The sequence below is a fragment of the Oncorhynchus nerka genome, linkage group LG6 (genome assembly GCF_034236695.1).
Source record: "Oncorhynchus nerka isolate Pitt River linkage group LG6, Oner_Uvic_2.0, whole genome shotgun sequence".
Lineage (NCBI taxonomy): Eukaryota > Metazoa > Chordata > Actinopteri > Salmoniformes > Salmonidae > Oncorhynchus > Oncorhynchus nerka.
The window spans coordinates 24,367,205-24,391,409 of record NC_088401.1 but is presented as its reverse complement, the minus strand read 5'-3'; the positions used below and the strand labels follow the sequence as shown (position 1 = coordinate 24,391,409).

Below are 24,205 nucleotides of genomic sequence, written 5' to 3'. Positions count from 1 at the left end.
TGAAGGCCTGATTTCACGCAGTCTCCTCTGAACAGTTGATGTTGAGATATGTCTGTAACTTGAACTCCGTGGAGCATAGTTTTGGATTGCAATCTGAGTAACTCTAATGAACTTATCTTCTGCAGCAGAGGTAACTCTGGGTCTTCAATTCCTGTGGCGGTCCTCATGAGAACCAGTTTCATCATGGTGCTTGATGGTTTTTGACAATGCACTTGAAGAAACTTTCAAGGTTCTTGACATTTTCCACATTGACTGACCATCATGTCTGTTCTTGCCATAATATGGACTTGATCTTTTACCAAATAGGGCTAGCTTCTGTATACCACCCTACTGTGTCACAACACAACTGATTGGCTCAAACGCATTAAGAAGGAAAGAAATTCCACAAATGAACTTTTAACAAGGCACACCAGTTAATTGAAATGCATTCCAGGTGACTACTGTACCTCATGAAGCTGGTTGAGAGAATGCCAAGAGTGTGCAAAGCTCAAGTGAAAGGGTGGCTACTTTGAAGAATCTGTTTTACACTTTTTTGGTTACTAGATGATTCCATAACTGTTATTTCATAGCTTTGATGTCTTCTCTATTATTCTACAATGTAGAAAATAGTAAAAATAAAGAAAAACCCTGTAATGAGTAAGTGTGTCCAAACTTTGGACTGGTAATGTATATGTGTGTGTGTGTGTGTGTGTGTGTGTGTGTGTGTGTGTGTGTGTGTGTGTGTGTGAACATGCTCTATCTCTATGGTTATAACAACATTATATAGATTGTGTAGATCATATCAAAATTATATAATAGGGAACTACTAGTCCATGACCTGTCCCTGTGCAAGGCTCAACCCTTACTCCCCTTTTCCCGTTAGTCGCGTAAAATCGGCTCAGCTTGGAATCTGTGAGGGTTGGAGTTACCTGACCCAGAGGAGGGCTTGGAATGCGGTAGCCACGCCTGCGGCTCTCTCAGAGGAGGGGCGAGCAACACGTTAGGCTAGGCTACACGCTCACAGCCCTGCCCTGCGTCTGCCTCCCGCTCCTCCTCATTGGGGACTAGATATCCTTCCCTAATTATTGCCTGACTTCTGAATGGTGGAGTCATTTGTCAGTTACAGGGTGGTCTTGTGAAGTTTTCATTGAGGAGGAGAAAAGTGTAATCATATGAGGTAAAGCATAGAGCTGTGCGGGGCTGGGTCGTGCGCGATGTCTGTTAGTTAAGGCTACTCCGAAAGAAATTATATAGTCACGCTTTTACGCATTTCCAAGTGTCTTCTCTTACAAAACTAATGGAGAATTAAGAAACAGGACGCTTGACTAACTCCGTTAACTATCCAAGACGGAGATGATAAATTTGCAACTTGCTGACCGTATTTCATAATTGTTTTCTGTTTTAAGCACGGTGAAGTATTTATTTACTATAAGCGTGGTCCAACCGTTATCAACAGGTAGCCTAGTGTCGATAAACTGCAACATCGTTGTTTACAACCACATTTTTCCCCTGTTAGAAATGGTGTGAAACTCCGTGTAACGTTTGTTATCCAACTGGCCCAGATGTTTAGGGTCTTGGATATGGGGTGTCGAAACTAAGGGCAGAGGAAGCAGCTGTGCCTAAACTTTTCTCCGCTGTTGGCTATGACTTATCAAAAGCGCTGTTTTGGACTTGGACTTCTAAAAAGGATGTTGGAGACACCAACGGGACAATGCCCTCTCACCTGGACTTTGGAGAGAGCTGGACGGGTGCATTAAGATTCCCCAATGCCAGATAGCAGCGTATCACAATAAGACAGCTGCCTGTTTATATTTTATACATCTTTAAGGAATGGCTTCCCAGGTGGTGTGCGGACTGATCTTCAGGCTGCTGCTGCCAGTTTGTCTCGCTGCAGGTAAGCGGATTTTATGAAGCGTGTTGCTAAAATTGCAGCTGCATCGATAATTGAAAATCCAAGAAATATGTGCAATAATCTAGACATATTACTGAAGTATTTTGAAAGGTTATTGGTTTGAAAGCACCAATTTGTAAGTCGCTCTGGATAAGAGCGTCTGCTAAATGACTTAAATGTAAATGTAAATGTAAATGTTTGTTTTTTTGGGACTTACCATATTGAATTGGAAACGTTCTAAATCAGTCCACTGGCTACATTTGATAATAGCATAAACACTTAGAAAATAAAACAAGCAATAATAATAATATATGCACATCCATATAATAACGCTAATAATAATTATTCATTACTATTATTAATATTATTACTGAGCTAACAATGTATCCTTCATCAGACCCAGTTATGCAACATTGCAACAACTAACAAAACAATAACTCAACTAAATTTGATGCAAGTAATAAAAATGGCTTAATTATTGATCACTCGATAAAAAGTGCCAATATGAACTAATTTGAAGTAATGCAAATATGCGACTAAAACTGTTTTTGTTTAGATTAATTAAAATAAATTAAATGGACTGTTTTGCATTTCGGGAATATCGTGTTGGAGGCCAAATGGGTTGTTAAGAAGCCGTTATTTTCTAATAACTTCAGAGGTAGCATCTAAGCATAAAACACGTTTTAGAAGTTTTGTAAAGGATTTATGCTCAGATAATGAAATATTTGTGTTTTAGATATTATATTAGATGTGACTTTGATGGATTGTGTCTGACACTGTGATTATCTTCAACGTTTAACCCTATTTGCTTTGCTAAATTAAACTATGTGGATGGGGTGTCCAGCAGGACCATAGAACATCATTATATTGTTTAGCAGGACACTGTGGTCAGGTTGTCCTTGTCTGTGTTTCACGTCCTATCGTCAGAATATTCAGATTTGTATTCGGAATATTCTCACTACACAATAATTGCTCACGATCTCGCAGTATGGGGACTAATCTTGCTTTACAAACGAAACCAAAGTGAGCGAGCAAATGTATGTTTTGATGCCTCAAATCACTTGTCAAAGGCGGTGTAGGTTTTATAACACAATTGATGTGATGTTAAGGATGGGTGTTAAAAATGAATATAAACTAATTACATTTCTAAGGATCAGATTGGTGAGATATTGGAACAGATGCCTGCTACTGTAAATGATTGGTCACAATGTTTGGATGAACCTTACCAGGGGTACACTGCCTAGGGAATCAGTCTCAGATTTGAAGAAAATATGTGATATCATGTAAGATGTTTTATCAGCATCAACATTGTGTATTTCTATACTAAAGACTGCAGGGTTGGCAAACTACGACAGCTAAGGGCATTATTATTATATGACCAGGTATTAATTTTCAAAGCAGTGCAAACTAATGTGAAATGAGCAACTTGCTGAGGTCATGTCACTTTTGACCATTGAAACCCCCAATATCTGTTATACATGAAACAATGGAAGTGTGTTTAGCTGGACATGGATGGACTGAGTCTATCAAATACAGTACAAAATGTCCACCAAATAAAGCATTAACCATTACACTTTTTGTTCTCAATGGCATCACCTCATAGGAGAGTCTTCATTGGGGTGGCAGCGTAGCCTAGTGGTTAGCGCGTTGGACTAGTAACCGAAGGTTTGCAAGATCAAATCCCCAATCCGACAAGGTATAAATCTGCCCCTGTACAAGGCAGTTAACCCACTATTCCTAGGCCTTCATAGAAAATAAGAATTTGCTCTTAACTGACTTGCCTCGTAAAAGAAAATAGTGTATGCCACCAACACATTCCTTCAGTTTGGCAGTGATAAAGATTTGTGTGGGAGACTATCAGCACCTCTCAAAGCAGATTAACTTCCAACTTTGAAAGATGTTATATTAATCGTCCTCTGTCCTGCTTCTTATTATTCCTCCCTTTTCAGTCCTTTTATCTGACTCTGTGCAGTCTCTTTTACGACACGCCCACGCTCAATGGGAGGACGAGCAGTCAGAGTCCCCTGGTAATGTGATTGTCCAGCGACATGTCTGTTCTATGACTCATGGTTTATCTGGAAGGCTTGTTTATACAGACCTATCGAAGCTGGGCGACCAATACCAGTGCTGATTGATATCTCTTGTTTTGGAGGAGTTCAGTCAATTAACAACCACCCATCCTCATGACTCACCATTGGCCAGATGGTGAAAATGTAGATCTCTACATTTTTTGCAAGTGAAGTATTCATTTTAAACACGACGGAGATAAAAATAAAAATTGGCAGTAATTTCCTGCATTTGCTGTTTTAGAGATGATATTAGATGTGACTTTGATGGATTGTGTCTGACAGTAGGATTTTCTATAAAGTTTTCAAAATATGGTATGATTACTTCGTTTTTTGTTTTTTCAATATTGCTCCTTAATGTTTTTCAAAATCTTCTATGACTCTTTGAAACATGGAGTGTTCTCAGGCAGCTGTGGTTGGGTCTTTCCTAGTAGAAACGGGGAGGCAGGTATCCTAGCAGTTGAGAGCCTTTGGCCAGTATTCGGAAGGTTGCTGGTTCAAATTCAAGTGATGCCTTGGTGAAAGATCTGTAAATGTGCCCTTGGGCAAGGCACTTAACCCTATCAGATGGTGAAAATTTAGATTTATTTTAAAGTGGCACCATTAGGGTCATTTCTGGCATTTTGGAAGGAAGCCCTAAGCCAGATTTGGTTCATTCTGTTCATGTAGAGTATGATTACATTGGATGACTCATTTTGAAAGGTGTTTTTCAAAGTCCAGTTTGAGGAAGAGGGAGAGAGAAACAGAGAGAGAGAGTGAGGGTGAGACAGATCCACAGATGACGCAATCACTATTGCACTCCACACTGCCCTTTCCCACTTTGACAAAAGGAACACATATGTGAGAATGCTGTTAATTGACTACAGCTCAGCATTCAACACCGTAGTGCTCTCCAAGCTCATCACTAAGTTAAGGACCCTGGGACTCTGAACACTTTCCTCTAGAACTGGATCCTGGAGGGATCCAGGGATGTCCCCAGGGAGTGAGGGTAGGCAACAATACACGGGGGCCCCTCAGAGGTACGTACCTAGTCCCCTCCTGTACTTCCTGTTAAACCACACCTGCGTGGCCGCGCACGACTCTAACACCATCATTACGTTGCAGACGACACAACGGTGGTAGGCCTGATCGCGGATGATGATGATACAGCTTATAGGGAGGAGGTCAGAGACCTGGCAGTGTGGTGTCAGGACAAGAACCTCTCCCTCAACGTCAGCAAGACAAAGGAGCTGATCGTGGACTACAGGAAACTGAGGGCCGCCCCATCCACATTAACAGGGCTGTAGTGGAGCAGGTCGAGAGCTTCAAGTTCCTCTGTGTCCACATCACCAAGGATCTATCATGGTCCAAACACACCAACAAAGTTGTGGAGAGGGCACGACAACACTTCTTCCCCCTCAAAAACTTCTACAGATGCACCATTGAGAGCATCTTGACTGGCTGCATCACCGCTTGGTATGGCAACTGCTTGCCACCTGACCGCAAAACGATACAGAGTGTAGTGCGGATGACCCAGTACATCACTGAGCTAAGCTCCCTGCAATCCAGGACCTCTATACCAAGCAGTGTCAGAGGAAGGCCCTAAAAACTGTCAAAGACTCCAGCCAACCAAGTCATAGATTGTTGTCTCTGCTAGACCACAGCAAGCAGTATAGATGCGCCATTTCTGGAACCAAAAGGACCCTGAACAGCTTCTACCCACAAGCCATAAGACTGCTAAATAGTTAGTTAAATAGTTAACCAAATAGCTATCTGCATGAACCCTTTTTGCACTAACTTTTTTGGCTCATCACATACGCTGCTGCTACTGTTTACTACCTGTCACTTTATTCCTAGTTATACAGTGCATTCGGGAAATATTCAGACCCTTGACTTTTTCCACATTTTGTTACGTTACAGTCTTATTCTAAAATGGATTAAAATTTTTAAAACTCGTTAATCTACACAGAATACCACATAATCACAAAGTGAAAACAGGTTTTTAGAAATGTTTGCTAATATATATATATATATATATAAAAATACCTTACTTACATGAGTATTCAGATGCGTTGTTATGAGACTCGAATTGAGCTCAGGTGCATCCCGTTTCCCATTGACCATCCTTAAGATGTTTCTACAACTTCATTGGAGTCCACCTGTGGTAAATTCAATTGATTGGACATGATTTGGAAAGGCACACAACGGTCTATATAAGGTCACACAGTTGACAGTGCATGTCAAAGCAAAAACCAATCAAAGGAATTGTCCGTAGATCTCTGAGATAGGATTGTGCCGAGGCACAGATCTGAAGAAGGGTACCAAAAAATGTCTGCAGGATTGAAGGTCCCCAAGAACACAGTGGCCTCCATCATTCTTAAATGGAAGAAGTTTTGAACCACTAAGAATCTCCCTAGAGCTGGCTTCCCAGCCAAACTGAGAAATCGGGGGACAAGGGCCTTGGTCAGGGAGGTGACTATGAACCCGATGGTCACTCTAACAGAGCTCCAGATTTCCTCTGTGGAGATGGGAGAACCTTCCAGAATGACAACCATCTCTGCAGCACTACACCAATTAGGCCTTTATGGTAGCGTGGCCAGATGGAAGCCACTCCTCAGTAAAAGGCACATGACAGCCCGCTTGGAGTTTGCCAAAAGGCACCTAAAGGACTCTCAGATCATGAGAAACAAGATTGTCTGGTCTGATGAAACCAAGATTGAACTCTTTGGCCTGAAGGCCAAGCTACCCATCTGGAGGAAACCTGGCACCATCCATACGGTGAAGCACAGTGTTAGCAGCATCATGCTGTGGGGACGTTTTTCAGCGGCAGGCACTGGGAGACTACTGGGAGACTAGGATCGAGGGAAAGATGAACAGAGCAAAGTACAGAGAGATCCTTTATGAAAACATGCTCCAGAGTGCTCAGACCTCAGACTTGGTTCACCTTCCAACAGGACAATGACCCTAAGTACACAACCAAGGCAATGCAGGAGTGGCTTCGGGACAAGTCTCTGAATGTTCTTGAGTCGCCCAGCCAGAGTCCGGACTTGAACCTGATTGAACATCTCTGGAGAGACCTGAAAATAGCTGTGCAGCGATACTCCCCATCCAACCTGACAGAGCTTGAGAAGATCTGCAGAGAAGAATGGGAGAAACTCCCCAAATACAGGCGTGCCAAGCTTATAGCGTCATACGCAAGAAAGTACTGAGTAAAGAGTCTGAATACTTATGTAAATGTGATATTTAAATGTTATTGTTTTTTTTATAAATGTGCAAAAATGTATAAATCCCTTTTTTGCTTTGTCATTATGGGGCATTGTGTGTAGATGGGTAGATGGTTGACAAAAACATATATTTAATCCATTTTGAATTAAGGCTCTAACACAACAAAATGTGCAATAAGTCAAGGAGTATTAATAATATCTGAAGGCACTGTACATGATGGTCCAAGCAGAAGCAAACATTTGTCTGGACTTGGTGTCAAATACCTAGGGAGAAATACTTCAATTTTTGGGGGGGTATACATGTGTGATTATTATTCCATTTCTGGTCAGTTGGTTGAAGTTTAATTTAAGTTAAAGTGCCTCTAAAGCAGTTGATGCCATTATCAGTAAAACAGTTTATGGCCCATTGTTAAAATAAGATGGGGTTTTATCACTCTGTAGTTCCCTGGAGATCTCTCACTCTCTGTCTCTCTCTCTCACTCTCTGTCTCTCTCTCTCACTCTCTCTCTCTCTCTCTCGATCTCCCTTTTGTTTGGCTTTATAGTCAGACTATTCATACAGTTTTATCTAACTGTTTCCTGTCTATAATCTGACAGCAGTGCCACTGAAATACACTCAGCCACCTGAATGGATCTTTTGTGCGAACTCCCCCAACCACACAGAACCCAGAGCGCCCCCCCCCCCCCCCCCCCACACACACACACACACACACTTAAGCAATCACAGACAGACTACAAGAAACAAGCCAGTTGTATATCACACCTGACAATGTCTGGTTATAAGAGCTAAAGATGTGTGCTAAAGTGGCTTCGGGACAAGTCTCTGAATGATCTTGAGTGGCCCAGCCAGAGCCCGGATTTGAACCTGATCAAACATCTCTGGAGAGACCTGAAAATAGCTGAACCTGATCAAACATCTCTGGAGAGACCTGAAAATAGCTGAACCTGATCAAACATCTCTGGAGAGACCTGAAAATAGCTGAACCTGATCAAACATCTCTGGAGAGACCTGAAAATAGCTGAACCTGATCAAACATCTCTGGAGAGACCTGAAAATAGCTGAACCTGATCAAACATCTCTGGAGAGACCTGAAAATAGCTGAACCTGATCAAACATCTCTGGAGAGACCTGAAAATAGCTGAACCTGATCAAACATCTCTGGAGAGACCTGAAAATAGCTGAACCTGATCAAACATCTCTGGAGAGACCTGAAAATAGCTGGTCTCTCCTTAAGAGGATCTGCAGAGACGAATGGAAGAAACTCCCCAAATACAGGTGTGCCAAGCTTGTAGCGTCATACGCAAGAAGACTCTGTTATCGTTGCCAAAGGTGCTTCAACAAAGTACTGAGTAAAGGGTCTGAATACTTATGTAAATGTTATATTTCAGTTGTTTTTTTATGTCTAAAAACCTGTCTTTGCTTTGTCATTATGGGGTATTGTGTGTAGATTGATGAGGGGTAAAAAACGATTTAATTAATTTTAGAATAAGGCTGTAACGTTATAAAATGTTGAAATGTCAAGGGGTCTGAATACTTCCCGAATGCATGGTATGTACTGTACATATCTACCTCAATTACCTCGTACCCCTGCACATAGACTCAGTACTGGTAGCCCTTGTATATTGCCATGTTATCATTACTCATTATGTATATATTATTACTGCTATTATTATGTGTTTTACTTTTCTATTATTTCACTACTTTCTTTCTCTCTGCATAGTTGGGAAGTGCCCCTAAGCATTTCCCTGTTAGTCCACACCTGTTGTTTGCAAAGCATGTGACAAATAGATGTTTTATTTGAGGCGGTGGTCTTCCTATCACCTGATGCAACAGCTTCTTGGAGGATAGTTTGTATCTGATCTGTCTCACTTGAAATAAGAGTGACGGTATTTGCCTTCTTAACAAATGATAGGACATAAGAATCCATGAGCTTTTAGACCAAGTAGAGTGATAGCTGTTTCTAACTATACATCTCAACCAGTCAGACTAATGTGTAAACAAAAGAAGACATTATACCTGAGTGCTATTTCATGTTCCAGTCATAGCCTACTGCCCCCTCAAGTTCCCCTCAAAACGCACCGGTGACCATCAACCAATTTTGTTTAGCTTTTATTAAAGCTTTTTATGCGGTTTTCTCTTTGGAAAAACACTTTTTTTTGCATGGGTCCCCAGGATGTATACAGAGACTATAAAGTTTATAGAGAGCTGCGCCGGTGAATGAGCTAAATGGATAAATGAAGCTGTGCATGGCTGGAGAGGAAGGGACCAGTGTTTGTACATGGTGTGCCGCAAGGCTTTCCAGATAACTTTAAGCTGTCCCTTAGCCCTGAGTCTTGCCACGCATGCCTCTTCTCTGCCCTTGAAAACAACTGTTACTGGAACTGTTGGAAGCCTCATTGGCTCTGCTAAATTATCATGGTGGCTGCCATTTGTGCTGAGTTACCCAGCATCTCCCTTTGATTAGTCTGAGAAGATGAGAATTTAAATGAGGCTGGGATTTGAGTGTGTGCTGCCCCAAAAACACATATTGCCTTCTCTCCTCTTTCTTATCAGTAAAACATCTCTCTCTCTCTCAATTCAATTTAAGGGCGTTATTGGCATGGACAACACATGTTAACATTTCCAAAGCAAGTGAAGTAGATAGTAAACAAAAGTAAAATAAACAATACAAATGAACAGTAAACATTAACAGTCTTTAGTCAATAAGTATTCAACCATTTTGTTATGGCAAGTCTAAATAAGTTCAGGAGTGTTTATCATGATTTTTGAATGACTACCTCATCTCTGTACCCCACATATACAATAATTATCTGTAAGGTTCCTCAGTTGAGCAGTGAATTTCAAACACAGATTCAACCACAAAGACCAGGGAGGTTTTCCAATGCCTCGCAAAGAAGGGCACCTAATGGTAGATGCATTGAATATCCCTTTGAGCATGGTGAAGTTATTAATTACACTTTCGATGGTGTATCAATACACCCAGTAACTACAAAGATACAGGTGTCCTTCCTAACTCAGTTGCCGGAGAGGAAGGAAACCGCTCAGGGATTTCAACATGAGGCCAATGGTGACTTTAAAACAATTACATAGTTTAATGTTCTGTGATATGACAAAACGGAGGATGGATCAACAACATTGTAGTTTACTCCACAATACTAACATTATTGACAGAATAAAAATATTCCAAAACATGCATCCTGTTTGCAACAAGGCACTAAAGTAATACTGACTTTCTGTCCTGAATACATATTGTATTGTTTGGGGCAAATCAATACAACACATTACTGAGTACCACTCTGCATATTTTGAATTATAGAGGTAGCTGCATCATGTTATAGTTATGCTTTTAATTGTTACAGACTGGGGAGTTAAAACACAAGGCCAAATATAAAATGGAGTTGCTTACCAAGAAGACTGTGAAGGTTCCTGAGTGGCCAAGTTACAGTTGTGACTTAAATCTGCTTGATAATCCATGATAATGATTAACAACCAATTTGACAGAGAATGAAGAATTTTGAAAATAATAATGTGATAATATAGGGGCGGCAGGTAGCCTAGTGGGTAGAGCATTGGGCCAGTAACCGGAAGGTTGCTGGATTGAATCCCTGAGCTGATAAGGTAAAATGTTGTTGTTCTGCCCATGAACAAGGCAGTTAACCCACTCTTCCCTGGTAGGCTGTCATTGTAAATAAGAATTTGTTGTTAACTGACTTGCCTAGGTAAAAAATATTGTATTGTCCAGCTGTTGGAAAACTCTTACACACTTACCCAGAAAGAGTCACAACTGTAAGGTGGTTCTAACATGTATTGACTCAGGGTTGTGAATACTTATGTGAATGAGATCTATCTGTATTTAATTTTCAATATATTTGCAAACATTTCTAAAACATATTTTCACTTTGTCATTACGGGGTATTGTGTGTAGATGGGTGAGAAAAAAATCTATTTAATTAATTTTGAATTCAGGCTCTAACTTGACTTATTCCATACTTGGAATAAGTCAAGTGCTATGAATAATTTCTGAAGGCATTGTACATGATGTCCCCAGCAGAAGCAAACATTTGTCTGGACATCGAGTCAAATACCTAGTGAGATATATCAAAACATTTTGGGGTATAAATTTGTGATTATTTTTCCATTCCTGGTCAGTTGGATAAAGTTTTATTTAAATTTACGCCATTATTGGGGATTTATCACTCTGTAGTCATGCTAAAATGACTTAAATGTAAATGTAGTTCCCTGGAGCTCTCTCTCTCTCTCTCTCTCTCTCTCTCAATTCAATTCAATTTGTCAATTCAAAGGGCTTCATTGGCATGGGAAACATATGTTAACATTGCCAAAGCTAGTGAGGTAGATAATATACAAAAGTGAAATAAACAATAAAAATTAACAGTAAACATTACACATACAGAAGTTTCAAAACAATAAAGACATTACAAATGTCATAATATATATATATACAGTTTTGTAACAATGTACAAATGGTTAAAGTACTCTCTCTCACACTCTCTCACTCTCTCTCTCTTCCCCCTTTGGCTTTATAGTCAGACTATTCATACAGTTTTATCTTAACTGTTTCCTGTCTATAATCTGACAGCAGTGCCACTGAAATACACTCAGCCACCTGAATGGACCTTTTGTGCGAACTCCCCCAACCACACAGAACCCAGAGCCCCTCCCACCCATCCACTTAAGCAATCACAGGCAGACTACTAGAAACAAGCCAGTTCTATATCACACCTCACAGTGTCTGGTTTCAAGAGCTAAAGATGTGTTTTTGTTTTACCTTTCAATTCTATCTCAAGTTAATTATAGGATTGACATTGTGTGTAAAAGAATGGGGTAAGAATAAGATTCTTTCCAGTTTAGTAGGTTTGTTAATCTGACAGTGATAGTATAATTAGAAAGCCTTCTGAATAAGCCCATCGATTACTTAGGTGATTGAGGTTACTGAAATACACCTCCCACGTTCTTACTATACTGTATTTAACACAGCCAAGACTCCTGAATACAGGGCCCATGATTGATTGCGGACATCATTTATACAGCTCAGAAATGTAACTTTGGCTGGAGGGTACTTAGTTTAGGCTTAGGCCCATATACCTTGTCTAAATAAAGAATCAACAGGTTATTATTGTTTCAGGGTTTACCTTTGCCACACGAGGTAGTCACTCCATTGAGCCAGGCTGTGAGGGGGCTAACGCTGCTCACACTGGCAGCTGCATTGCTCGTTTGTTTGTTGGACCGATGTGCAAATTGACGAGCTATAGCAGACGCCAACGCTTAACAATACAGACCTGTGGAAGCAACGGTCACACTGAAAGATGTGCCAAGCCTTTGGTCCCAAAGCTCCCACTTGCAGACAAAACAAACATTTGTATTTAAGCTTTCTGTCTTTTACCACAGTTCTGCCTGTTACAGAAATTAACACAATTTAATATTCTGGAAGCACAACCTGTTGTTGTCGAAGTATCTGATGTCTTTGTGGTAAAGTGATTTCAGTATTAGTGTTTCATTTTTTTTCTACTGAGTTAGTGGTGGCTGGTTGATGTACTCATCAAGAATAACCTTATGCAACAATGCCTATGGATTCTTCCATTAATAACCCTGTAATGAACTTCCCGTCTCTCTGATTCTGGTCTCGCATCATCTCAATGATGACTCATATCTGTTTAACTGGCTATTGGAATAGCTTCCAGAAAGGGTTAGTCATAGAAGTCACTCAACTAGGAGACAGATGGTAGTTCTTGCAAGGCATCTGGGCTCCCGAGTGACACCGAGGTCTAAGGCACTGCATCTCAGTGCTAGAAGCGTCACTACAGACCCTGGTTTGACTCCAGGCTGTATCACAACCAGCAGTGATTGGGAGTTACTGGTAGTTTGTCTTGGGGTCATGAAATATCCCCCAGACTCTTCCACAATCACCATGGGTGCGTTGGTATTGAGCTAAGACTAAGAGTACCGTGAATCAAACTGTAGTTAGTTACTAAAACTCAGGACCCTATTCCCTCAATCCTGGATACTGGGCTTCTGATAAGTCAAAGATAGTATTATTTTTGCACTGAAAGAATCCAAGGATTCTCAATTTACGGACACAGTTTGGCACACAATTGTATCTAAACTGACTACCATAATGTACAATGGTAGTATCATCCGATTACCAGTCAGTTGTTTCTTAAAGAGTTAGATCCCTGAGGGTGGAAAGGTGGACATGGCAGGGTGATGGTAAAAGTGATGTGGGGTGGGGGAGTGGGAATTGCAGGCAGTGTGCAGCTAGTTTTAGTCGTTTTTTTTTTTTAGCAACAATGCTCACTAGAGTTAGTTCTGTCTCATTCCTGAACTTCAGACATTTTTAAGTTTGGCAGTTCTAGTGTAAACAGAGCCCAGTTAAATAACAGATTGAGTTACCTGTGAAAACGGAACCATTTTGGAGGGGGCCGGTGAGAGAGGCGAACTTGGGTGTCTGCGCACACTGTTCCTGCCAGAGGTTTCTGTCCCCTCCGCCTCCCATTAATTTCACCAGCATCAATGAACTGACATATTTATGCCTAACATTAATGTTTAGCTCTGATATAAAAATTTGGGAACATTTTGGGGTCTTTTTAATATGTTTTGGATATAAATTCATCGGCACTTGGTATTATTTTAATGTCAACATCAATGTTATTCAGTGTAGACACGGACTATGCCAGGGACTTCGAGAATTTTCTCTCGGCCAAAAACTCACCGAACAGAAAACACTCACTCTGAATAAACAATACTGCCAGAAATGAACCGTCAATATTGAAACGACAACTATTCATAAATCTTCAGGCCAGTTCTGATTATTAATACTGAAAAACCCAGAAAGTTGATTGACACCAATGTATGATTTACTGTGAAAGTCTAAATTGCTTATCTCTCAAGTCATTAGTAAGATAAATAAGATCAGTAGTTGTATATTAATGACCATCACTCAAGATCATAACTTCATATTAAAGATATGTGATAGTATAACATGTCTTGTATTTCACATGTACTTTATATGGTATCCTTGACTCTCCATCCCTCACCCCATGATGTCCCTCATAACCAGGCAGTTTAAAATCTGAATTACCCATTTCCTGGAGCAAAATATAATTTCAGTATCCCAAGAGATATTCTCTGTATAGCCAATAATGTGTTATGAGACATACATTTGACTTTCAACATTACCTATTTGCTTTCTGTGTCCACTTGAGAGCATCGTGCCGATGGTGCTGTAAAAAGCTCAAAAGTATTGCATGATTTCTAGGACTTGGGCTTTACTGACCAAACAAAACCAAAATAATATCCCCAAAGAAGAATATGGCTACATGTATGGTTATTTATTTTGCCAAGCAAAGGTGTGTCCTGGTGGGTGTGTTGTGGGCAATTCCACGGAAACGGAATTAGGCGTTGTTTTTTCACTTTAAAATGTAGGCCAAACAAAAAGCATTGATTTCAAAGTTGAACAAACCATACAACTCTATGCACAAAAAATGAATATAAGTGGAAGAACTGTGCCGATGCAACAGAAAAACGTTAAAATCTCCCTCAGGTTTTTATGCGACCACTTTTTCCAAAAATATTGCCTCCAAATTAAGATTCAAAGATGTCTGCAGAAAGAATGGGTTGTCAGCTATGACATGTCACCTTGAGTTTAAAAACATATATTTTGGTTATTGAACTACAGTACAGTAAGTAAAGTGGATTTACACCCGGTAATGGAATACGGTTATATAATTACATCATGGGTCTCTGATCTGTACTACACAGAAATGCATAATTATGGATATTAATGTCATTCTCTTCATGTTTCACAAGTTTGGACATCACAGAGCAGCACAGCACAGCACAGCACAGCACAGTAGAGTACAGTGCATTACAATACACCACAGCACAGCACAGCAGAGCAATGCTTCACTGTAGGGATGGTGCCAGGTTTCCTCCAGACGTGACACTTGGCATTCAGGTCAAAGAGTTAAATCTTGGTTTCATCAGACCAGAGAATCTTGTTTCTCATGGTCTGAGATTCTTTAGGTGCCTTTTGGCAAACTCCAAGTGGGCTGTCATGTGCCTTTTACTGGGGAGTGGCTTCATCATTATGGGGTATTGTGTGTAGATTGCTGAGGATTTTTATTTATTAAATATATTTTAGAATAAGGCTGTAACATTAAAAAAATGTGGAAAAAGTCAAGGGGTCTGAATACTTTCTGAAGGCACTGGTATGTCCATACAATGTCCTAATGCATTTAGCGCTCAAATCTCCAACAGCTGAACCATGAGGTGGACAATCATTGTTTTAGGAAGTAATTGACTGTAAAGTTTTGAATATGCTACACATGGAAACACAACAAATATTTGTTAGGCAATTTTTAAGGACACAACTGTTGAACATTTGGCCATTATCACTCGTTTATTGATAGTGCTGACAGCGCCCGGTCGAAGGTTTCTTTCTCTCTCTCTTTCTACTCTTGGACTGAACCGGTCTCTCGGATCTGAAATGGCACAGGTCTGTTTGGGTCTGTTAATTCCACTGGCCTTTTCGGAATGGGTCTGACTGTCCTCTGGGCCATTCGTAACAGGTCTTGTTTAAAAAATATATATTTATTCATGGCAGCATCATGCTGTGGGGATGTTTTTCAGTGGCAAGGACTGGGAGACTCGTCAGGATCGAGGCAAAGATGAACAGAGCAAAATACAGAGAGATCCTTGATGAAAACCTGCCCCAGAGCACTCAGGACCTCAGACTGGGGCGAAGGTTCACATTCCAACAGGACAACGACCCTAAGCACACAGCCAAGACAACACAGGACTGGCTTCAGGACAACTCTTTTAATGTCCTTGAGTGGCCCAGCCAGAGCCCGGACATGAACCTGATCGAACATCTCTGAAGAGACCTGAAAATAGCTGTGCAGCAACGCTCCCCATCCAACCTGACAGAGCTTGAGAGGATCTCTAGAGAAGATGGGGATAAACTCCCCAAATACAGGTGTGCCAAGCTTGTAGCGTCATACCCAAGAAGACTCGAAGCTGTAATCGCTGCCAAATGTGCTTCAACAAGGTACTGAGTAAAAGGTCTATACTTATAATACTTATGTAAATGTATATTTAAATAAAAAAACGTTTTGCTAAAACTATTTTTGCTTTGTCATTAACGGGTATTGTGTGTAGATTGATGAGCAACAAACTCCCCAATTTTTTAACAATTTTAGAATAAGGCCGTAACCTAAGAAAATTTGGAAAAAGTCAAGGAATCTGAACACTTTCCGAATGCACTGTAGGCTTATTGGCCTAGTCATCCGCTGTATGATATTCATATTTAAAACATAAACATAAAGGAAGAGAAGCTGAGGTCTAGCCCTAGAGAAACTGAGAGAAAGATGGAGATATTCTGGCGCCATGTTCCCGACACCGACCTGCTTTCCTTCATATGCTACTTGTCAGATAGGCTACTACTGCTACACAGAAGGAGGCTTATTGGAACATTTTCAATCAGAATATTTTTTATAAAGATAAGCATTATATTGTTCGATTAAAAGAGTAACACCTGGTCGGCCTAAAACCTTCTTCCTCGCCTCATGTTGAACTGTCAGTTGGATCGCTGGTGCGCACTGCCTTCATAGGCCTGCATAGCTAAGACTAATGATAGCCATAACACACCAAACCTTCGCAGAAGTTTCTTCACTTTATAAGGGTAATATCAAAAGTAGTCCTACTGTAAATCAAGTCATTGTTTATAGGGGAAATACGAACAGGTTAATATACTGGGTCATTCAATTACGTTTTGCATCTCGCCCCCTTTGGTTTCTCCTTTTCATGGTTTGAGTGCAAGTGGCCATAGACCTACTGGTAATTATATTATATTGGGTTAAACACAACATTAACTTAATTTGGCCAAAGGAAATGGCTCAACAGAATGAAACAAAACACTTGTTGCATGGCCTATTTAAAAAACTGGTTTAAACCTTCAAAAATGACAACAAAGGTGAGTAGAGCCTATTTACCTAACAAATGACAGCAATGGCCTAAATAGCACAAAATTAAAAATATGAAATAAAACCCTTTTTAAAAATATAAAGAGCTGTTTTAAATTCTTAAATAGGCCTACGATAATAATAATAATAATGATAAAACAAATGATAATAAATACGAAAATAAATAAATACAAGTTCAAACCTGAAGTTGCACAGTCCATATGGCCGCGCCAACTTCCTCTCATCTTTGTCCACTAGATGTCCATTCTCCTTGTAGTCTTCTTTTCACTATACTCTTTCTCCTCTAACTGTTGATTTACACCAATGAAAAAGGCCTCTATCTTAACAATCAACAGTAGCCTAGGCCAATGCTCCTTTCACTTGCTCTCTTTCTCCCCGGCAATAGGCGCCCCTGATGTGAGCAGCCGGAACTAGTTTCAGCTGGACATAGGCTATACGTTTTATAGAGTTGCAATTGGCTGACACAGATAACAAGCTCACACAGTTCTCATCGACTCACACACTTAAATTATCAGAGGATGGGTCCAATTGGGTCCAGTCGGTAAATCAATTGAAGTTGCAAATACCCGAGACTCGTGGCAACGATATCAGACCCGACCCAGATCCGAGACAAAAGTCAGAATTTCATGTCTGTCAGACCCGTGAAGACCTTTAATGTACTGTATTCTACTATCCTATCCAAACTTGTGAAACACGCATCTATGACAGGTTCAGATTTAGTCCAGTCCGTCTGTGGATGTTAAAGTCAAGGCCAGGGTGAACTGACCAAATTTCAACTACTTTTCAACGTCCATTGACGTCCGGTGTCGTTCGGTGCTTTGTAGGTGAGGATGCTGGTTAAAGTAAATGGAAAGAGAGGGGGCTCCTGGGTAGGTGTCAGTAAGATCTAGGAAAGATTACATTAACTGGGAGGGGTTGTCCAGACTGTTTTAACACTCTTGCTTTGACCACCTGATGACAGAAAGAGAAAGAAATCAGTTATCAGCTGCACATAACAGTATGCCAGTGGAATTGAGGACAGTAGCAGGTGGCCCAACTGTGGATTATGATTTCCCATTGTAGCCAATTCAGCTGTAGTAATTCCGTTACAGATTTTTTGGGGTCATTCAGTTGGCAAACAATGGTATTCCTTTTACATAAAAAAAAAAAGAATGAAAAATAAATACCAATGTGTTATCTAAACTGACTATCATAATGTACAATAGTAGTACCATCTGATTACCAGTTTTAATTACTTAATAATTCATAAATAAAATTGTTATACGTGAAATCACTATAATTTATTGGTAGGTCTACCATTACTTGTTACTTGTGTGAACTTTCATTATCCTCCCTCCTCATGAGGTAGAGAAGGACATATTTATTAAACATGGAGAAGGTAAATCACTTCCACAAAACTAAATATAAGTGTTGATATTAGTTGGCAGGGGTCTTTACATCAACATGATTGTGTTTTGATGTATTTCTGATACCTTTTAAGACTTTTTCTGGAAGATGTTTCCTAAGACCCCTTTTCCATCTGTTCATCCAGAAATCAGCCTAATTTGTAAGATGTTAAATGGTTGAAAAATATACAGTATCAATGCCTTCATTTCTCAAAAATATATACTCTTAGCTTAATTTGGTGTTGAGCCAGTAACCGAAAGGTTGCTGGATCGAGTCCCCGAGCTGACAAGGTTAACATCGGCCATTCTGCCCCTGAACAAGGCAGTTAACCCACTGTTCCCCAGTAGGCCGTCATGGTAAATAAGAATTTGTTCTTAACTGACTTGACTAGTTAAATCAAGTTTAAATAAAATACAATTTGACATCCAATTTGATATGCTCATTTGAACTTCACATGTTGGTGCTCATGGGTCCTTTTAGATGGAAATGCCCTTGTTTAAATAGGACAAATTATTATTTGAATTTGTGCACAATCCCCCTCAATTCTAGTGACTCATCGGGCAAAGAGTAGGGAAGTTCCAGTGGCTCTATCCTCCAGTGTGCGAGTACGTGCCAAACTGACATTCACAAACAGAAACAACAACAAAAACGCCCACTACACAGCACATTCTCTAAGATGGTCAACATACGGTCTCCAAATTCTGTCAAATAAGTCTGGTTAATGTCTGATTTATAATATATAGAGTCTAATGGGATGTAGCTAGATAGTTCAGTTCTCCAGGTTGCTATTGTGGGTGGATATGAGGCTTTCCAATTGATGGCTATATATTTGTTTGCAGCCGTTAGACCTATATTACAAAACATTCTCTGATATTGATCACCAATATTTACATTTCCCAGAAGACATAATCGTGGAAACACAATGAAATGACAGCGTATACATTATCCCAAAATGGTATCAGTTTATCACAGGACCACGGCATATGTAATAGGGTTCCTTTGTGCTTTTTGCATCTTCAGCATAACATGCATTCTGGCAGGAGTGTAGTAAGTCCTATGAATTATCTTAAATTGCAGTAGTTTATGTCTTCGGTTGTAGGAGCCGGTATGAACATTTTCACTTATCTGTAACCAATGGTTCTCCTCAGTTTCTTCCTTTAGATCGGTTTCTCATTTGTTCCTTTTAGGTTCTGAGCCATCAGGTAGAGTTTCAATCAACCCTTAATATCAACTTCTTTGGCGTAGCAGCTTCTTCCAGTATTTTTTCCATGCTAGATGCCTTGGGTTCATCCAGATTCGGTTGCAGCGATTGAGTAAGATTGAGTAAGAGTTGTAAGAACTTAAAGAAATCGGCCTTGGATAATTCAAATCTCTCTTGTAATTGATTGAATGACAGGAGAGATCTATCACATGTTTTTTAATCTTCCTTTGAGCATAAATATGTTTCCAGAGTTCAAGGTCATACCATATGAAAGGCGTGACAGTAAAGTCTTACAATAATGTAATTGAGAGAGACTTATCTGTCAGTAACATACACTATATATACAAAACATGTGGAAAACCACTTCAAATTAGTGGATTTAACTATTTCAGCGACACCCGTTGCTGACAGGTGTATAAAATTGAGCACCCAGCCATGCAATCTCCATAGACAAAAATTGGCAGTAGGATGCCAATTTTCCAACAAGTCAGTTCGTCAAACTTCTGCCCTGCTAGAGCTACCCCGGTTAACTGTAAATGCTGTTATTGTGAAGTGGAAATGTCTAGGAGCAACAATGTCTCAGCAGTGAAGTGGTAGGCCACACAAACTCACAGAACGAGACCGCGGAGTGGTGAAGCGCGTCTGTCCTCAGTTGCAACACTCAGTACCGAGTTACAAATGGCCTCTGGAAGCAATGTCAGCACAATAACTGTTTGTCAGGAGCTTCGTGAAATGGGTTTCCATGGTCGAGCAGCCGCACACAAGCCTAAGATCACCATGCACAATGCCAAGCGTCGGCTAGAGTGGTGTAAAGCTCCCCACATTGAACTCTGTAGCAGTGGAAATGCGTTCTCTTTAGTGAAGAATCACGCTTCACCATCTGGCAGTCCAACGGATCGGGGTTAACCCACACTGTTGTCTCTCTCATTCAACTTTATTATTGTCGACAACGCCATGCTTTTTTTACAATGCTGAAATGCAGAATTCGCAGCTCTTTACTGTCTCTGTCCTTTTGCTTTCTTGTTAAGGGCTAAATGCTACCTGCCCCAATGCATAGTGCCAACTGTAAAGTTTGGTGGAGGAGGAATACTGGTCTAGGGCTGTTTTTCATGGTTTGGGCTAGGCCCCTCAGTTCCAATGAAGGGAAATCTTAATGCAACAGCATACAATGACATTCTGGAGGATTCTGTGCTTCTGGCCCTTTCCTGTTTCAGCATGACATTGCCCCTGTGCACAAAGCAAGGTACATACAGAAATGTGGAAGAACTTGACTGGCCTGCACAAAGCCCTGACCTCAACCCATCAAACACCTTTGGGATGAATTGGAATGCTGACTGCGAGCCAGGCCTAATCGCCCAACATCAGTGCCCGACCTCACTAATGCTCTTGTGGCTGAATGGAAGCAAGTCCCAACAGCAATGTTCCAACATCTAGTGGAAAGCCTTCACAGATGAGTGGAGGCTGTTCTAGCAGCAAAGGGGGGCCAACTCCATATCAATGCCCATGATTTTGGAATGAGATGTTCGACGAACAGGTGTCCACATACTTTTGGTCATGTCGTGTATGTACAGTATTTATATGTATAATGACCACTAGATGTGTGATTGGTCGATACACATATTTTCTGCCAGAGGTGAAATGAATGGGAGTGAATGGAGGTTGGATGGGGGATTATGCCCCTTGCTATTTGCTTTGCTCACAGGTGTTACAGTGAGTGTTACAGGATCACATACAGAAGACACGCTTTGTCTGTGGGATAATACGATGACCACACTGACTTCATAGTCCTATAGGATGCTATACCTCATCATTTATTGGCCATCCTGTGTGATTTCAAAGTCAAGTTTGCTATGATCCTTCATGATTTGCAAACTTTAAGATTTGCAGAAGATTCTGTAAATAGATATTTTATTTTTAGTTTTTTTTTTTAACCCTAACACAGATGTTGGAACAAAATCTAAACTGCTTGTATGTTTGGTGCATAATTCTGGCAACACTAGTCGTTTAGTTGGCCAGAAGTGGGAAGGTTGGGATAGGGAAGGGTGAAAATATTTATTGTTTGCAAATTCTTTGTGGTGCAGTAATGGATCTTTTGATGTGCTTTTACCGGAAATATGAACTGGAATTATGGGTTGCATTATTAAACTGTCTTAATTAGCATGTTATGTTTGCTCAAATTCAATATCTGTGTCCTGTGGCTGCTAGCAAGTAAAATTGCTGAGCAATTGCTGAGTTCGTCTGATTTAGGGACATACCACACACTGTTTTGTGACACAACTCATTTTTGTGAACGTCTTCTGTTAACCCACACTGCTGTCTCTCTCATTCAACTTCATTATTGTCGACGACACCCTGTTTTTTTTTTACGATGCTGAAATGTAGAATTTGCAGCTCTTTACTGTCTCTGTACTTTTGCTTTCGTTTTAAGGGCTAAACGCTCGAGGAAGATCCCCACACTGAATCTGGTATTCTATAACATAGGATATAATTATTGTACCATAGCAAAGTCAAACTCCTTCTCCATGTCTGTCAGTTAAGTCCTTTCATTACTTGAAAATAATGTGTTCTCAACAGCCAACGGCTTGTGATAAATAAGCACACATAGAGTCTGATTGACATGTTTGGTCACAATAAGGCATGCCTGTAGTCACATTCCACCACATGCTATTTACTTTGGACCGATTAGGTCTCTGGAACGATATTCAAGCGGGCATACAACATTCTCTCACTGCCGAATAGAGATGTTTTGATTTTACCAAAGAAGGGCGGAAGGTAGCCTAGTGGTTAAGAGCTTTAATCAATAACTGAAAGGTCGCACATTCTAATCCCTGACCTAACTAGGTGAAAAATCTGTCGACGTGCCCTTGAGCAAGGCACTTAACCCTAATTGCAAGTTGTTCTACTAAAATGAAAACGAAGTTTAGCCCCAAAGAACATTCTGTGCTGTTCATTTCTATATAGTTTAAACGGCGTGATATAACTCAATCCCGGTCTTGTCTATAAATCCCCAAGGGGATGAAACTATTAAACCTGGTCTAAATTTCTGATCCTAAAAGCCACCAGCTTGGTGGAGCGATCTTAGCGTAATAATGAATGGGGTGTGTACAGCATAGGTGATGAAGTGCAAACTCTACATGACATGGAGCTTGACGAGGAAGCAATGGGGCATGGAAGTGTGCTGCTCTGCATCCGCAAAGACAGACATAGCCTCCCTCTCGCTCTCCCGAGTCCTGATGTTTTTATCATTACGGTCACTTAAACCCACAGCAGATATTCTGAGGGTAATCATTTGCAGTGTTTGGAAGACCGTGTTTGTAGCTCAGTAAGGAAAATAAATGGGTGCGGACATTTTGGGGTAGCGTGGGTTTTTGTGTGTTTGCAGTGGCTCCAGTCCCGTCTCCTACTCCAAACAGTCAGGCTGGTCCTGAAGACCCAGCTGTTTGAAGCTGCTGCCCCAGTCAAGCCGTGTGCTGGCTGCCAAGAGGAGGTCACCCGCTGGGGGGAAGTGTTAATGGACGCCTAATCCCAATAACACTGCCAGATACTAGGCTCACCACCCACATAGATCAGGAACCAAAACACACACACTAACACACGCACACACACACACACGCACGCACTATATACTACTAAACTGCCCTAATAACAATACATGAATCTATCAGAGTAACGAGAACCATCAGTATCCTGTACATAAAGCATCCAGTGGTAAATCACTGTTGAAAACTCACTTCGAGATGTTCTGCTCTGTGCAAACACACAACCTTGCATCAATTGATATTAACGAATGAACTTTGTTATTGTAATTGCTTTATACAAGTGCGCCTGCAGCCCACGCACAGGGCCAACCCTTTAAGTGGTGGTCATGGTTTTGTAATCAATTGGGGATCCAAACAGACAAGCACGTATGCCTGCATTGCATGCACACACACACACCCCTCTCAAAGCAGGCTGGGACCTCAGGAGTGGGTGTCTTCTGACGCCGAGGATCTACAGTAAAGGGTTTTATGTGGTCGGTGGTGCAGGTCACAGAAGGACAGGTGGGTGAGGTGCCCGTTTCAATTTAGTGTTTCAATTCCAAACCCTTGGAAAAGCCAGGATGTGGCCGAGAACGAGACCGAACCGATAGATACTAAACCTCCACACTTCTATTGGCCAATTAGCTATGCCCAATTTGTCACCACACACAAAAATACAACTGGCTCCGTGGACAGCTTCTATCTCCAAGCAATAAGACTGTTGAACAGCTAATGCAGAGCTGACTACCCACACATCCATTTCCACTGACTATCTGCACTGACTATATACACATTCACAGACTACCCACACATCCATTTCCACTGACTATCTGCACTGACTATATACACATTCACAGACTACCCACACATCCATTTCCACTGACTATCTGCACTGACTATATACACATTCACAGACTACCCACACATCCATTTCCACTGACTATCTGTACTTACTATATACAC

General features: G+C 40.7%; 1 protein-coding gene across 1 annotated transcript in view; it reads left to right on the top strand.

The window, feature by feature from the left end:
• Window positions 1–1,143: 1,143 nt before the first annotated feature.
• LOC115131047 (piezo-type mechanosensitive ion channel component 2) overlaps window positions 1,144–24,205 on the top strand; it is a 203,641-nt gene continuing 180,579 nt past the window's right edge. Inside the window, exon 1 of the mRNA XM_065019418.1 lies at window positions 1,144–1,873. Coding sequence (XP_064875490.1) covers window positions 1,810–1,873 — 64 coding nt within the window. The 5' untranslated portion in view covers window positions 1,144–1,809. The remainder of the gene's footprint in view (window positions 1,874–24,205) is intronic.